General features: G+C 32.8%; 2 protein-coding genes across 2 annotated transcripts; both read left to right on the plus strand.

Annotated features, from left to right (window-relative positions):
• The first annotated feature begins 116 nt into the window (after positions 1–116).
• On the plus strand, positions 117–7,818 carry LOC135850007 (metabotropic glutamate receptor 1-like). The gene is made up of 14 exons (XM_065370693.1): positions 117–499; positions 608–737; positions 892–1,165; positions 1,273–1,546; positions 4,362–4,588; positions 4,694–4,863; positions 4,942–5,018; positions 5,113–5,299; positions 5,383–5,503; positions 5,601–5,989; positions 6,096–6,422; positions 6,519–6,712; positions 7,491–7,554; positions 7,632–7,818. The coding sequence occupies exons 1-13, from the start codon at positions 249–251 to the stop codon at positions 7,552–7,554; spliced, it is 2,685 nt and encodes an 894-aa protein (XP_065226765.1). The 5' UTR covers positions 117–248; the 3' UTR covers positions 7,632–7,818.
• A 4,562-nt stretch (positions 7,819–12,380) lies between these two features.
• Positions 12,381–15,742, plus strand: LOC135850017 (procathepsin L-like). The gene is made up of 6 exons (XM_065370705.1): positions 12,381–12,850; positions 13,615–13,767; positions 13,850–14,038; positions 14,840–15,022; positions 15,141–15,303; positions 15,404–15,742. Exons 4-6 carry the CDS (start codon positions 14,930–14,932, stop codon positions 15,619–15,621), a joined length of 474 nt encoding a protein of 157 aa, XP_065226777.1. The 5' UTR covers positions 12,381–12,850; positions 13,615–13,767; positions 13,850–14,038; positions 14,840–14,929; the 3' UTR covers positions 15,622–15,742.
• Positions 15,743–17,327: the final 1,585 nt, after the last annotated feature.

Raw genomic sequence — 17,327 nt, forward strand, 5'->3', positions numbered from 1 at the left:
AAAACATTATCAACTAATTCGTACGTTTAGGCTACAAAGGTATTTTAAAACTTTCTAGCTCGAAAAATATGAATGGTGTTTGTCATTAATCGCTTGATTGGCACAGATAATGATAGAGTAGCATGTGTATAAGGTTACCGCTGTTTGATTGTTCTGTTTGTGTATTCCTCATTCGACTTCAAAATAACTAGATAGATAGTTTTTTTTTCTACATTTAGTAAATTCGTACTTATGTCTTATTCGAAAAAATGAAAATCAGTTATGTTTTATTTGTTGTCATCAATTTGATCGTGGCTTTAAATTGTGCGCGTTTTTACGATTATGATTTGGCCGAAGACGACATGAAATCAGGCTTCATTCCTGGAGATTATATTATCGGAGCTTTATTTCCTATCCATGATCGTTTCGATGACGAAGATTTCCAATGTAATAATATTAATTACTACGAAGGAATCCAAATCATGGAAGCAGCATTTTTTGCAGTTGATTTAATAAATAGGTTAGTTATCGTGTTTTTTTTAGGAATAGCAATAAAGGTGTTTATTAAACACTTAACTGGAACTATTTTTTTCCATTGATCATTTTTGTTTCTGAATCTGATTCTTAGGAATGAAAGTATTCTACCTAATGTAACTCTTGGCATAGATATAAAAGATTACTGTAACTCGATCGAGGTAGCTGTATTACAAAGCAAAAAATTAGTCGATAAGTCTGTCTCTAGAAGCAACGAATCAAAAGTAGGTAGCGTGTAATTTGATATCCTATTTATATCCATCTATTCCTATAATAGGTGTAGTGATTCCTTACTCCTTTTTTATAGGCTACCTACGTATGTAGTATGTACTTCGTTATTACTTTTCTTATAATGATAAATAATTATTGAAATTGCAGGGTATATTTTCACCCGCTCAGAAAGGTATTGAATCGCCATTAATAGGAATAATTGGCCCTGACCACGGCATAATCTCGATAGAAGTGCAGAATATTTTGAAATTTTTCGCCGTCGTCCAAATAGGTTACTCCGAATCGCTTATGGATTTCTTCAACGATGAATTGTATCCGTATTTTTTCTCCGTTATACCCAATAATCAGTATATTACTGAGGCCATATTTGATGTTTTGGAGGCTAATAATTGGACTTACGTTTCATTGATGTACTCATATGGTACGTAAATGCATGTTATTCCAGTACCTGGGTCTGGTTCAAAATAATTTGTGAATTATGATTTTTTTTGTACTTACTTGTAGACTAACATTTTTATTCCCTTGTAGATACATTTGGAAAAGCAGGTTTGGAAAATTTTAAACAATTTGCGTCCGAAAGAGGAGTATGCATTGGTGATATCCTGAATAGTAATTTGATCGCTAATGTAATCGACTATAGCATAGAAGTGGATGAATTTGTTGAGCATTTGTGGGATATTATGCCTTCGTATGATAAGGTCAATGTAATTGTGTGCTACTGTTCGCACGAACTGATCGATGCGTTGTTTTACATGATTAAAGTTCAGGATCATTTGGCCAAGAGATTTGTTGTTGTTGGCGGGTAAGAATACGACATTTATATGGTACCTTAGGGTGGATCACTCAAAAAAAAAAGTCAATGTATTTTATTTTAACCATGTGGCAATTTACTCGGCGTCTCCCCAAAAACCAAATTCAGCAGAGACCGTAATTTTGAGTTGAAAGTTGACCATAAAATCTTTAGCCCTAAAATTGTCCATGTAGGGAAAATATTGATCCTTAACAAAAAAAATTGGAAAAAATCGTGTTTTTTCGCTCCTGTTTGCTACACAACCTGTTTTGGGGAAAACGCGGTCTAGTCGCAAATGAAAGCATTTCAGATTCTGCGTCGATCTAACCACTTTTAGGGTTCTACTGAGTGGTTGAAAGTTTGCCAGTGATCAGTGATGCCCATTTTTTGGTCAATTTCAAAAAGCCGACAAAAATTTCAATAATTTTTGGCAATTTTTTTAAATTGGCAAAGATGGCTAAAAAATTGGCATCACTGCGTTCCAAAATATTTTCTCAGTTTCACAAACGATATTTTTCAATATTTTGGCATAATTAATACAAAATATTTGCGAAGAAGAAATTTTTAAAATACAAATTCATTCAAAAATAAGCTAAGGTATTTGCAAATTTTCAACCGCTCAATAGAACCCTAAAAAAAGTTATCTTGGATTTTGACTGCAGTAGCATATGGTACTTAGATTGACATGTCTCAAAAACTTCCATTTAGGACTGGGCTATTTTTCCCAAAACAAGTTGTGTAGGGGCTAGAGCAGAAAAATCACAATTTTCTCAAAATTCCTCTTCTTTGAAGGCCTAAAGCTTCTCTCCAGAGGCACCTCCGAAGCTAAATTTTTTCATCATCATCATTGAACTTTGACCCAGTGAGTTGTTTAGCTTGTCTGAGAAACTGTAGAAGAATTGTTTGCTGATGTGTCATCAAGTTTTTTCTTCAGTCTTCCTCTGCTCCTCCTGCCAGTTGGAGTGTATTCTTTGACTTTTCCAGGAGACTGCATTCTGTCAGGCATTCTATCAACGAGTCTTCGCCATTTCTTTCTGTAATCTTTCCCCCGTCGAATGATTGGTTCCGCTCCTAGCTCCTTCAGGATGTCTTCATTCTTTTTCCTATTGTGTCTCTTAGGTATATATGTATTGCAGTGGCTCGCATGAATCTTATTTCTGCTGCGGTTACTCTGCTTTTTATATCCTTTCTCATCGTCCATGTTTCGCTTCCATACAGCAGCATTGATCTTGCCAGTGTATTCTAAATTCTTATTCGTGTTTTGGCTCTAACTTTTCTTGGAGTGATGGCTCAGTTTATTGCCCCGCTTACTCTCAAGAATTTGTTGATCTTGAGTTGTGCATTGACCTCTCCTTCATAAGATACCTTAGCTCGCACCCGAGATATTTAAAGCTTCTGACTTGTTCCACTGGCAGTCCATTTACAATAATTTTACTGTGTAATATCGGCTCATTCCCCTCAAAAGCCATCACCTTTGTTTTTGACGACAAGATTCTCATTCCATATTTATCTGCTCCTGTCTGAAGGTTGAACATCGCTCTCTGCAAGTCATCCTTGTCGGCTTGTTGTCAGCAAAGACCACCTGATCATCAGCAAATAGCAGGATATTGACATGCTTCTTTGCTTACATGTTTCGAGATCTTCTTACTCTTATTACATTATCCTTGTCTTCAATTAAGCGTACTGTTTGTTCATTCACTTCAATTTTCTTCAGGATTTCAAACAACTTCTTTCCTACTCGATCATACGCCTTCCACGGATCAACGAAGCACATGTGGGTTTCCAGGTTATACTTTCGTCTCTTCTCCATCAGCAGCTTTGTTGCATATACTCTATCTACATATGCACAATCTTCCCTTTTGAAATCCATTTTAACATGCATCTCTGCAAGTATTTTGTAAGCAGCATTTAGTAGGTTTATTCCACAGTAGTTTACTGGGCCGTTTCAGTCTTCTTTTTTGAAAATGGGTACATTTTTCTGAAGACTAACGAATTGCTAAAATTACCAGTCCCCAACTCTCAAAAAATTACTTTCTGATATTTTGCTGGACTTGAAAAAAATTGTAAAAAAATCTAAGTATGAACTTTCAAAAATGACTTTTCTGACTTTTGTCTTATTTTTTGCAGAATTTTTTGCAGAATTTCTATTCATGAATTTTTTTAAAGCAGAAAAATAAATCGATAATTTAGAATTTTCTTAATAGATTAAGAAAAGAGACATTACCTACCTTACAAATGAGATCAAGTATTAGGGTAAATGACCAAAAAAACAAATTGAAGAGTTTAATTTAATTTAGGGAAGCTCTTCATTTTTATTTGAAAGTCTACGAATGTTGAATCAAAACTTCATCATTCTCAACAATTTTTTAGGAACTCTTCCTCTTTGAAGGCTCATAACTTCCATTCAAGGGCATCTTGAATGCTAAAATTTTTTGTGGGTAACTTTCAACTCAAAATAAAGATCTTTGCAGAATTTGGACAAAATCCGATGACAGCTTTTCTCCCGATCCGCTCTCATGTATGCAACTAATACCTATCGTAATAAAATTAACTCGGTTTTCTGGTTTAGCGTTCCAATCGCTTTTCAAAAATTGGAATTAAAAAAAATTGTATGATATGATTTTTTTTTAATTCATTGACCAAATGCCTCTAAAAGTCGTTGAAAATTACGAAAAAATTGTCAAAGTATACCTAACTAAAATCGTGTCAAAAGTGGATAAGTTGCTAAAAAAAAAAAAAAAACAGTAAAAATTACAAAAAAAAAAAACTTTCACGAATCACAAAAAATTGGGTAACCCGCATGCAAAGTGTCAATTTGTTATCGCAGAGATGGTTGGCCACCAATACAACCTCACGAACGCCAATACCAAGATGCCGTAGTGGGAGAAATTTCAATCAGCTTGCAGCAACCTTACATAAAAGAATTCGACGACTATTTCTTAAATCTCAGTCATCAAACCAATAAGAGGAATCCATGGTTTATCGAGTTTTGGGAAGATCAATTCAATTGTAACGTAAATCCTCTTGAAGGTTTAAGATACTCAAACTGTTCGGGTAATTAGCTTACCTATGCTCTATTTACAGTCGACTTTGGTCTCAAAGTAGGCCTAGGTACATATGTATTTTTCTCAACCAGTACACTGAGAAAATTATTTTCAGGTGATGAAAAGCTCGGCAAGGGTTATAAACAAAATCCGAAAGTACCACATGTCATCAAATCAGTATTTGTTTTAGCTCAAGCTTTACATGATATGTTGAAAGAGGGTTGCGAAGATGTTCATGCTGGAGCTTTACCAATGAAAAATGCGTTCTATAAATCTTGTTATCTGGTAAATTGAATGGAAAAATAGTTCATAGTCATTTGATTGATGATAGTCATCATTTTAATTTTTCCCCCACTTCTATAGAGTCATGTTCAACTAGTGAAGTTTGATTTTTATGGCGAATCGATCGAATTTGATCGGAGGATTCCTAAAATCAAGAAGTAAAAAGCTACAGTAATAGTAAAATTACTTATTAAAATTGCATCTGTAGGTACGCAGTGCCCAGTAAATTAAGTACAAATGAACTGTTTGCAGGTACAATTTTCACAATTTTCAACTCTTGGAAAATGGCTCCTACGGTTACGTTCAAATTGGCAGCTATAACAAAGAAGCTAAATACGGAAATAAAGAACTAATAATGAATGGAAAAATAGTACATCCTGAAAATAAAACTTCAGTCCAGTCTTCCTGCGGTGAGCCATGTTCGCCAAAGCATGCTAAGGTAATTACTTAAGTAGGTCTAGGTACCTATTCTTGTTTCATTCAAGTATTCAAAAAATTTGTACATTTTTATCGAATTTGCAGGTATTGAAAAAAGATAAATGTTGTTGGGATTGTGTGCCATGTAAGCCTTTGGAAATTTTGGTAGATTCGACCCGGTGTGTAAGTTGTGCACACGGTTTTATGTCTGATTCGGATAAAGCTAGTACGTTTTTTTAATTTTTGGATTTTTTTTCAACTAGGTAGTAGGTGCCTATCGAAACTTGTAACGTTTAGTAATTTGAAATATTATACATTCACAGGTTGCATTCCCATCCCTACAGAATACATAAAATTCTACGATGCTCAAATGCTAATATCTCTGTTCTTTTCGTTTCTAAGCATCATTTTGACTGGATATACGTATTACATTTTCATAAAAAATAGACACACTCCTGTTGTGAAATCCTCCACCAAAGAACTATGTTACATTATGTTCATTGGGATGTTCGCAGCTAATTTATTTCCCTTCACTATCCTCCCAGAACCTAGTAGTATCAGTTGCATTATCCTTAGAACACTTCCTGCTGTCAGTTTAACTCTTATTTACGCAGCTTTGTTGGTAAAAACCAATAGGATAGCGAGAATATTGGCTATTTCCAAGAAAAAGTTTCCTAATTTGAATATTAGATTTTTATCTTTGAGAGCTCAGGTACCCAAAATATGTTTATTCGTCTACAAAATGCATGGATAATAAATAGGTATTTCAATAGATAGGTACCTAAGTGGAATTTTTTGATTTATGTATCTGTTTCTAGGTGGTTTTCACATTTGTATTGATTGGTATCGAAATTCTGATTTGTTTGTATTCTTTGTACAAACATCCAGCTGAACCCGTGCACGTATTTCACCAGAAGGAAGACTCGTCGTATTATGGCATCAAAATATGCTCGTTGAAAGAAGACATCATGATGGAAACTTTCGCTTTCGTCGGAGTTTTAATTTTGATTTGCACTTATTACGCGGTAAAAACTCGAAATTTGCCGGAAAATTTTAACGAGGCTAAATACATAGGGTTCGCCATGTATGCGACCATCTTGACTGATATTTCCTTCGGATTGATATATTTTGGGAGTGAAGTCAAAGTGTGTATTTCTTGAACCTACCTAAGCCTGCATTAGTTCATGAAGAGGCAATTTTAATGATTGCAGATAATTTATCTTTGTTTTTATTTTCCTCAGACTCTTGCCATAAACTTATGCATTTCAATCAATACTTTAATCGCGCTGATATTTTTGTTTGGGCCGAAGTTATACGTGATTTTGTACAAACCGAAGAAAAATACTAGGGCTAATTTCATCACTGCGACGAATATCCGATGTATTGTTGTAAACCAGCAAAAAGTGAGCGGGCAAAGGAATCGTCGAGGAAGCAGGTATGCCTACGAGTCTACGAGTAGACTAGATATTCGATTTTTCAAATTTTGAAAAAAAATCATTGCGCAGGAGCTGAAATCAAATTAGCTTATAAAAATTCGCATCTGCTGTTTTCTTCTGTTTATTTCAAAATCAAATTTTTAAAACTTTTTCAAGGAATAATTTTTGAAAAAATTTGAACAGCTTGTTTAGTGCTTAGTGTTCCAAAATATTAAAAACCACCCCAAACAGATTAGATTGGTCGGAAATGTTCAATTTTTTATCTTTAAGTACCTACGTATACTGGAAACAGCTAATCCAAGTTTATTATAAGTGCTGAATTACTCCAAAAATTCGCTGGCAGGGTGTCCATTTTCTCTAAAAAATCTATAAAACTGGGAAAAGTCAGGGAAAATTTTGCAAATCTGGAAAAGTAAGGGATGTCAGGGAATTTCGCAATTTTCGCGCAAAATTCCTGGAATTTTTCTTGCATGTTAAAATTTTTTTTAATGAAGTGAATTAATCAAAATTTAGCTGTTTTTTAAATCCGAAGAAATATCCAACTTGAAGAGAAACGTACGTATGAAAAAAATTCCCCTCTCCTGGACACCTTCTTATTTAATTAAAGTATGGGGTAAGTATAGAAAATTGGAAAAAATGCTTTGGAAAATTGATTTGGAAAACTTGTGAAAGTCAGGGAAAATGACTAGTCAAAAATAATGGACATCCTGGCTGGAGTCTCCAAAACGCCTCGACATCACTTTCAATTGATTCTAAAAGTCAAATATTTTCCAACAGGCATGAAGAAGAAAGCGGAATTTCAATGGAAATAACTTCGAACATCGAAAAGAGCAAAAGCTAGGTAAACTAAACCTAATTTTATATCAAATTGAATCATTCCTTGTTTTTTATCTACACTGTTTTCCATTTTTATCGCAGATTTTTAGGCCTTATAATCTTTTGAAAAGTTTGAAGAAATTGTGCTGTTCCAGTTCTAGTCACGCTTAAAATTCGTCAATTTTCGATTTAACCTTACATGTAGGTATTGTTTTCATGTCCATTTTCTGAGTACTTGTAGTTTTTTTTATTTTTGTTCATTTCTTCAATAAAAATTCATAAAGAAAAATAGTGTTCGTTATCGATTAGATGTTTTTACATATCTATTATTTGAGGCCCAATTTGTTTCGTCCAAAATTATGGACGGTAAGTAATACGTAGGTATCTATTTGTGCCCATTGTTGAAGAAAATTCACACAGGGACGAAGTGACGTGGGCAAGGGGGACAGTTTGTCCCTCTCCAACATTCTGAAAAAGGCGGAAATTTTAGGAATTAGGTAGGTAGAAAGGTGGAAAAATGCAAAAGCTGACATAAAAGTCCAGGTTTTCAAAAATTTCCTCCTTATGAGTTATGACAAAATTGATATTTTGTGAAGGCTGCGTTCGTGATTCTTTTCAACTAGAGTACCTAGTTAATTTCTTTAAATTTTCAAACTTTAGTGCATTAAATTGGAAATTTTTGTACGGTAAAAAACAATAAAATTTCCTTTCACTTCTCGTATCACAAATTTTCGAAAGCTTTCGCCCTCACCGTTAGCTTGCTCGAGCAAAATTGTTTCATTTTTTTGACAGTTTTTAAAATTTTGAATGCCGAAAAATTGACTCATTTTCATAAAAAATGATATCACTTTACTTCTCAAAAATAGGAAAATGAATTTTCGTAAGATTTTGAGTTTGCTCTCGCTTCGCTCAGGCTAATTTACTGCCCTTGTGAAGTTTTTGAAAAAATTTTATTCCAATCCAAAAATCAGATACTAAATCCAAAAAATCAATATTAAACGCCAGAAATGATTTTTTATCACTTTGATTTAAAAATTTCCAAAACTATTGCCTCCCTCTCATAGCAATATTTAAATTCAAATCAGAATTTCACACATCAAAAATTATTTTTTTTCTTCTTTTGGTTAGAAAATTTATATCGAAATTCTCATGCCCCCTCTTTGCTCGGGGTCAGTTAAAATTTTTTTAATGAATAATTTGTGAGGAAAATTTCAGAAATCTTCTTTAAATAGGTACACATTGTTTCAAATTTGGAATGCAATATTGGTTGATTGGAATTGAAGTTATTCTACATGGAAATTTCTTAAGTAAACTACACATCAATTTATTTGATACGTGAAAATTTTTAGCTGATTCAGTTGCGAATTTTGTGATCTTTGTTTCCCAAGAAATAGCACTTCCCTACGTCCCTGAATTCACTGCTAAAACTTGCGAACCATTTTATATTTAGGGTACCTACCTGTAATTATACAATTTCTCAACATGTAAAAGAATTTTCCGAAAGAAAAATGACCTGTTATTATACATAAGGCACTTTTAAACAACTAAATTCAAATATTAATTCTCGATCTTTATTCACATTTACGCACATGCCAACGTGAGTGGTCATTTGATTGCACACTTCACGCATTGAAAAAATAACCTGCTCACAGCTGTGGGTGAATATGACCGAGGTATGTATAATTATATAGATATAAAATTATCATCAAATAAAACAGCAACTCAATCTACATTTTTTTTCACTACTATCCCTAGGGATTTAGAGTCACTTTATTGCTGCTTTGCGTATTCTAATATTTTTAATAATTTTCAGAGTTCGTAATTTTTATGAACAGCGATCAAATTACCGCACGATTCGCTTTATCGTTAGTTGTTTTTTTCTTCCTTAGGTATGACTAAGTACATGTTTATTTTCGTTTATTCGAAAATCGAAACGGTCGGAACGTATCAGAGAAATACAGGAAGCTGGCATGAGATCACATTTTATTTTACAGGATGAATTTTTTTGATTTTGATTTTTCAAATATTTCAACGATTTGTGATATAAATAAATAGGAAATGATTGTATCTGTGTGATAATGAACTGTTTGAAAAATCTCTGTTTTAGGCTAGGTTTACGGCTTCTACATAATATGTAGTAGGTAGGTTCAAAAACTCTGATTTTTTAAATTCAATTCAAAGCAGTGCAGCCATCCTTTGGACGGAGATGAGTGATGTTGTACGAAATCGGATTAAAAAATCAATCAAAATTTGAGATCAGCACATGAAACCTAACAAATCATAAGTCGCACAATTTTTTAATATTTTATGTTTGAGGAAAATAAGTGAAAAACTGGCCAGGTCAAATTGCATCCATGAACCTAGTCCTGGCTTGATACGTAAAATTTGAATAATTTTTTGCTGCGAATGATTAAAAATATGTGGTTTTTTTGTTTTTTTTTAATGGAGAATTTTGCGAAATAATACAAAGTTTTGAAAATTTATTGCGAGTAAGCTAATTTACAGAAAATATTATGAAAAAGTGAGAATTGATAAAGTTGGTAAAAACTTCTCAAAGTGAAGAAAAAAAAAATACTTATTCAAAAATCAACATAAAATTGGTGTAATGTATGGGAAATTCATTTTAAAATTAATAAAAATGTGTTTTCTAAACATTTTGTTACAGTTTGACAGTTCGACGTCATGACGATTCGGTAACTAATTTAGCTTATATCTAATATTATAGATGATTCATGTAATTTATTTAGTACGGATATTCAATTGCGCTCTATTTGCTCGAAATATTCATCTGATAATGAAATTATTGGTTGGAAAATTAGAAAAATTCATGGAAACACGGGTAATATTTAAATCGAAAAATGTCGCCGGATTTGATGTTATCTAAGTAGGTACCTAGCGACACGTATAAGGTGGATGCTTTTTATCGTGAATTTCATCAATTCGAATTTCGATGTAATGAGGATTTCCTTTGCATGTATCGGGGTATGAAGGTATTTTTGAAAATTAATCAGTTTTACTTTTTATTTTTTGAAAATTAATACTTAATTATATTACAGGTCCTAACAAGTGTTTTTCCCCCTTTTTTTTCAAAAACAGAGAACTTGCCACTTGGTAGTATTTATACCTAGATAGGTACTTGGCAACATTTCAAATTCCCATAGAAAAAACATAAAAACGCCGGAAACTGTCGTTTGATAACCTGATATCTGATTAGGTGATGGATTTTTGGCAAAATGTCAAATTTCAGTTTAGGTACATGAATTTTGAATATTCAGCATCTTCTTTGAGAAATTATTGAAAATTTGACGTACCTACAATCTAGAAGCTATGGAATGAACTTTTCATTTTTTGTTTTGTCCTAATATGTATCTCATTTGTAGTCATTTTTTCAACATCTGTTCAAATATTACGTGTATTCCAATTTTTCTTGATCTCATCGGTGAATTAATTTTCACCAAAATAGTGAATCTCGAGATGAAAATCTGATAACCAGTATTCATTGCTAAAATAAACTTCCCGAATCGGCTGGAACATTTCCACATTGTTATCTCTTTGAATTAAACATTGACAGGTTTTTAAAAAAACGCACTGGAAAGTTTCAAAAGTTTCTGAGAAATGTTGAAAACCTCGAATTTTGCTGAAGGTTATCGAATTTTCCGAAAGTTGAGATTATTGGGTTGATATGAAAGTAGTGAATAAATTTTCATTAATGATGCAAAAGAGCTTATCTGATTGTATTATAGGTAGGGTCACGGGTGGTTAGTTGTCAAAAAAAAATGTTTTTTGAAGTTTCTGAAGCCATTTATGAATATTTTTTTGCGGTTTTGGGCTCATTTAAAAGCTTGATTCTTTGCGAGTGTTTTCTTTTTTTAAAATTGAATTTTGGTTCATGTGATGAATAGTTAATGGTGGATTTAGTGAGATACTTTTTTGTGACAACTAACAACCACCCCTGTTGTAAGTTGTCAAACATGCATTCACTATTGATGAAAAAAAACTTACAATTCAATTTTCGAAAATTTTCAAAAAGATAACACGTGAGAAGGACTAAACTTTTAGATAAACCCAAAACCTTGAAAAAATATCCATAAATGACTTGAAAATTGACTGGTCATTCTTTGAATTTTTTTTTGCGTAGGTAAATCGATCAATTCAACTTTTTATTCGTTTTATAGAATGAAAGGCAGAAAAAAAATGATTCAATAATGCAATAGATAATTTTCTAAAAATATTTTTCCACTTTGATGCATATTTTGGTAAACTATCTCATTGACAACTAACAATATTCCCTTTTTTGACAACTAACAACTTCTGGTTTTTCATCTTTGTACCAAAAAATTTTATTCATTTCAAAATTTTTTGCAATTGAACATGTGATTACTGAATTTGTGATAAAATTTCCTTTAAATTGATGTATAATTTATTTACTTTTGACAAATTTTTGATGTTTAAAAACGAAAAGTTCTAATTTAACATGTGTAACTTCGCACCTGTAAAATCACTTTTTTCAAAACTGTATCCCCAAATAAAAAGCTATGTTGCCAATTTTGCATGTTGGAACATTAGTAGGTATAGCATGAAGTTATTATGAAGGTTTCGTGGAGATAGCGTTCATGTATCCTTTTAAAAACGCAATTTGACAACTAACAATTATTGACAACTAACCACCCGTGACCCTACATATTATATGGCCACAAATGTGGGCTTCAGTGCCCCACATGACGGTTCCATTAAAACGTTGGTCATCATTTATTATGACGTGTCTGGTTTTTTCCCCTCTATGGAAGTAATATTCAAACTACCTATCTACCTACCTTTTGTTGATATGCACCCGCGAGTAACTACAAATCTGGCAAAATTTGTAAAACACAGACTGGAAAGGAAACGGTGGTTATGAATCACTTACGTAGATAATAAATAGTATAAATAAAACGAAAAAAAAGTTCTTTATGAATTCAATTTGCGGTGTTCGTTCGCGAATGATCTTTTTCAGTCGGTTCCTTATCGTTGAGAGGATGTTACAGTCACTCGATACGAGTACAAGTACCTATACTTACCTATAATTTCTAAAATAATACGGAAATTTTAAACTACGAGCTAATTTTAATGTGCTTTTTTACTCGTTCAAATTCATTATTTTAGTTGCAATAAGAAACTTCGAAAAGTTTTTGAATTTTAAACATTTTTCTCGTGATTTCCGGTTCGATATTTTCTTCAATATGAAAACTCTCTTTCTGTTGTTCGTGTGTACAACCGTTATTATCAATTTTGGAACCTGTACAGATACAGGTAACATTACCGAAGAGTGGGAAAAATTCAAGGTAGATGTCTATTAATCATAATTTTACTTGCATTATTATTTTAGTCGATTTTTTCCACGCCTGTGAAATTAGTAGGTACCTACTTGAATATTGACGCACACAAAAGTTCGATAAAACGGTATTTTCATGCTTTAATAATTAAACGTTCAAAACTGATGACAACCAACTCATCAGCAAATTCACCCTGCAAAGACAAATTTATAATGCACGCAATCTCCTGCACAGGAGAAGCGACACCGGCGACGACTAAATTAAATCAAAATTAAATTAGATAATGTAGGTAAAGTAGGCAAATGAAATTAAAATTGAATTACGTAATTGATTTCCTACATTACCGTGATATCTCAAGGCTATTATCAATTTGTATTGATTTACGAACAATTTAGTTTGAAAAAAAGTTTACTTAGATAGGCTACTTATATAAATTTCGAATTTGAATAAGATTTAAATATTTAGGTACATATTTGAATCATTGAAATGAATAAAGTAGCACGAGTGATTACACGTTAGTTCAAGAATCTTAAAGTAAACCATGTGACGTCATTGACTATCTTCCACCCTAGTTCTGTAAGACGTGTACTTGCGATAATTTAGAGGAGAAATTTTCAAATTTGTTTTTACATTCAGCATTGATCATTTCCATCTATGTACATTGAAAATTTTTGTCTGTAAAGTGAGAATTTTCGGTATCCCTTAAACCGCCCTTATTGGACAGTTTTCTCTTTTATTGGGTAAATAGGTATTTATTATCTTCAACTTTGCAGAAGGAATATAACAAAACTTATGCTAGTGCAGATGAAGAAACAACACGTAAAAACATATTCGATAATAACGTTAAAATGATAACAGACCACAATGATAACTTTAAAAAAGGCATTGTTACATTTAAAATGGGGATGAACAAGTTTGGTGATTTGGTAAGTTTGTTTACCTATTTTACATTTTATGAACTGAATGGTTGATGGGAGTAGGTATAGTTTATTTTGAATTTGATTTCAGACTCATGAAGAATTTAAAAAACGATTCAGTGTTAGAGAAGTAATTCAGAAGGATGCAAATGTTGATACAGAGAATGATGTGCATGTTTTTGGTGTTAATGGTTCCAAACAATGCGATTGGACATGGCTTAAAGCGGTGAATAATACTGTACACGAGTAAACCTGTAAAAGCGGTTGGGCATATAGTACGGTAAGAGTGCTAGAAGTTTTAAAAGGAGTTATATCGACTCGACCACACTTAAAATGTTGTAATAAATGTCCCAAATACGAATATCCGTGGTTAGTTAGTACAAAATGGCTATTTTTTGGAATGCAAGGGTTCTTAAAGTTGCAAATAAAAAGAGAATTTTAGGAACCATTGAGTATTATATTCAAAAACTGAACTTTTTTAGCGTAAAATATCTGTTTCAAACATTATTCGAGACGATTTTCCTATTTTTGACTCTCTGGGGCAGAAATGGGTGGGGGGGGGGTGTGCTTTTTGGAAAATTTTGAAACCACCATTTATATCCGAAAGACCTCCATCCTAACAAATTTTGAGCACAATAAAATTTTGCACTGGTACTCAAAAATCCAATTTTCCAATTTTTCGTAATTTCGATATTTTGAGGACCCCTGGAAAACTAGAACCCTGCGATTTGCGCCAAACGTAACGTTTTGAGGTATATGTATCTCGTACTTATTCAATTATTCAGATGAAAAAGTTCAATAAAGCTCCCTGTGTATTCGTAATTTTGAACCCCTTTTTTGAGCCCCTCCCCCTTTAGGCACCCCTACAAAAAGGCGTTTATGCATATTTTTTCAAATAAATTGAATAATTTACATTTGAAATACACTAGCAAGTGCTCGTTGATTTTTCATTCGATTTTTCCTGTAACTTTCATAATTGAGCTTTTTTGGGTAAATACTTATCTGAGATTTTATACCCTTCGAAAAAACGTTAAAATCATGTTTTCACGATTTCAACGGATTTTCTTCGATTGTTTTACAGACCGATGCTATAGCTGCCAGATACCAAGTTTATTATAACAAAACTTGCCTTCCTTTGTGTATCAACTACCTCATAAAATGTTCGGACGGCATGGGTAATCACGGTTGCAATGGTGGTCTGGCTCAAAAAGCGTGTGAATTAGTAGAGGAAAAAAAAGCGATGCCCGATGGAAAATGCTTCAAGGTATGTAATGTATTCTGGTGAATAGGGGTTACAATTGGCGTTTTAAATGATCATGTGACTCATCAGATTCTTCAGCTGTTGATGTCTTTATTCTTTAATTTTGAAAAAATAATTTCAGAATTGTTCGCTGAGTAAGATGAAAAATACTGTTCCTCTCAACATTACAAAATGTGTGACTCGTAAACATATGAGCGCAGATATTTCAGAGGATCTTTGTACTAATGGTCCTGTGTCTGCTTCCATCAGTGCTGAGAAACCAAGCTTTCAGTTTGCTAAAGAAGGTTGGTAATGCGGTTTTAAAATTTATTACATTAATTATAATTCGTTTTACATCATTATTGTTATGATGTTTTAATTCTTCTCAATTATTATTTTCCTAAGGTATTTATTACGAAGGAGATTGCGCCAATACACCGAATCATGAAGTTTTATTGGTTGGTTTTAATGGAACTGACAAAAACAATAGTTATTGGATAATAAAAAATTCGTTCGGCAAATCTTGGGGTGAGAATGGTTTCCTTAAAATTTCCACCAAGGCTAATAAAAGCGGATGCAAAATTATCGGCAGCGTGTCATACCCAGTATTCCCGAAGAAGTAACAATCACTCCAGGGATATTTTTTGTGTAAATTATGTTTCTGAATTTTTGTTATCATTCTTTATCATTCTAGGTTTATAAACGAGTTTTATCTTCTTATCAATAAAAATATGTATTTAAGTATCTTTCGTATAATTGAGTGTCTATAAAGAGGAAAGTGATCAAATTCACGAAGTTGATTGAGTTTGGATTGCATACCTATGTTTCATATGTGAAAATAGGTTTGAGACCGTGAGGTCTAAAGATAAAAAGCAATCGGTTTCCAAAGTACAGTTGAAACTGTGTTTTTTCAAAAATTATTCCATTTTGGGGCTCCTACTACATAGCTCTTCGCTTGTTGTGGTGTGTTGTTGTGGCCACGACGCCGGACGTCATTGAATAAATCTGTATCTACCTGTCTATTCAGGAAATCCATCTTTTTTTATATATAAAATAGTCTACCAATCTCTAATTAAATTTTTGGAAAAAAGCTAATATTCCTCACAATGTTAAAGTTGAAGGAGCTTTCAGTAATTTGAAAATTTTAATAGCTCATTGCCTCGGCAATTTAAAAAAATACTTAGGTATCTTTTGGAAAAGAATTCATAAATGTATGTAGTTATAAATGGTAAAGTGGCATTTAATTTAAAAAAACTCAAAATTGCATAACTAGATAGGTACTCTTAGATTTTTGAAAAATTTTTAAATGCAAAATTTGAAGTACCTACTTTAAAATGTTTGAAATGCCCTAGGGCATTTACATGACAAATCGACGAGCTTTTTGCACTGAGGGTCGATGAATTCTAAAATATTTTTTCGTGTAGTTAGACCTCCAAGAGAGATGGTAAATGGGGTATACCGCAATTCTCAAAGTGCATTTGCAGGGGAGATGGGGGTACTCAAAATTTTAAGGGAAATACGGATATTGTGCTGTTTGAGCGGGGTTGACTTATAAACCATAAATAGTACCTACTTATTCAAAAATCAACATAAAATTGGTGTAATGTATGGGAAATTCATTTTAAAATTGATAAAAATGTGTTTTCTAAACATTTTGTTACGGTTCGACAGTTGGACGTCATGGCGATTCGGTAACTAATTTAGCTTATACACTAATATTATACATAGAGATGATTCATGTAATTTATTTAGTACGGATATTCATATTGTGCTATATGTGCTCGAAATATTCATCTGATAATGAAATTATTGGTTGGAAAATTAGAAAAATTCATGGAAACACGAGTGATGTTTAAATCGACAAATGTCGCCGGATTTGATGTTGTCTGAGTAGGTACATACCTAGCGACACGTAATAGGGTGGATGCTTTTTATCGTGAATTTCGTCGATTCGAATTTTGATGCAATGAGGATTTCCTTTGCACGTATTGGGGTATGAGATGAAGGTATTTTTGAAAATTAATCAGTTTTATTTTTTATTTTTTGAAAATTAATACCTAATTATATTAGCAGGTACCTTGAAAGAGAGCAGATTGGCCCCACTGCCGAAGGTAGTGCATATATTACGAACCCCTTATATTGAAAATATTGGTAACGTGTGTAAATTCCTTAAAAGAAGGCTAAGTACGCAATGTACTTGCGCATATAAGGCCGCACCCTTCTTAAAGAGAAAGGGTTCACGAGCCTTTGACATTTATAGCCCATGATAAGTAGAGATTTTAGGAATAAATAACTAAAATCACATAAATTGTCTAATTTATGTGTAAGT

This window comes from Planococcus citri, chromosome 1, assembly GCF_950023065.1.
Source record: "Planococcus citri chromosome 1, ihPlaCitr1.1, whole genome shotgun sequence".
Lineage (NCBI taxonomy): Eukaryota > Metazoa > Arthropoda > Insecta > Hemiptera > Pseudococcidae > Planococcus > Planococcus citri.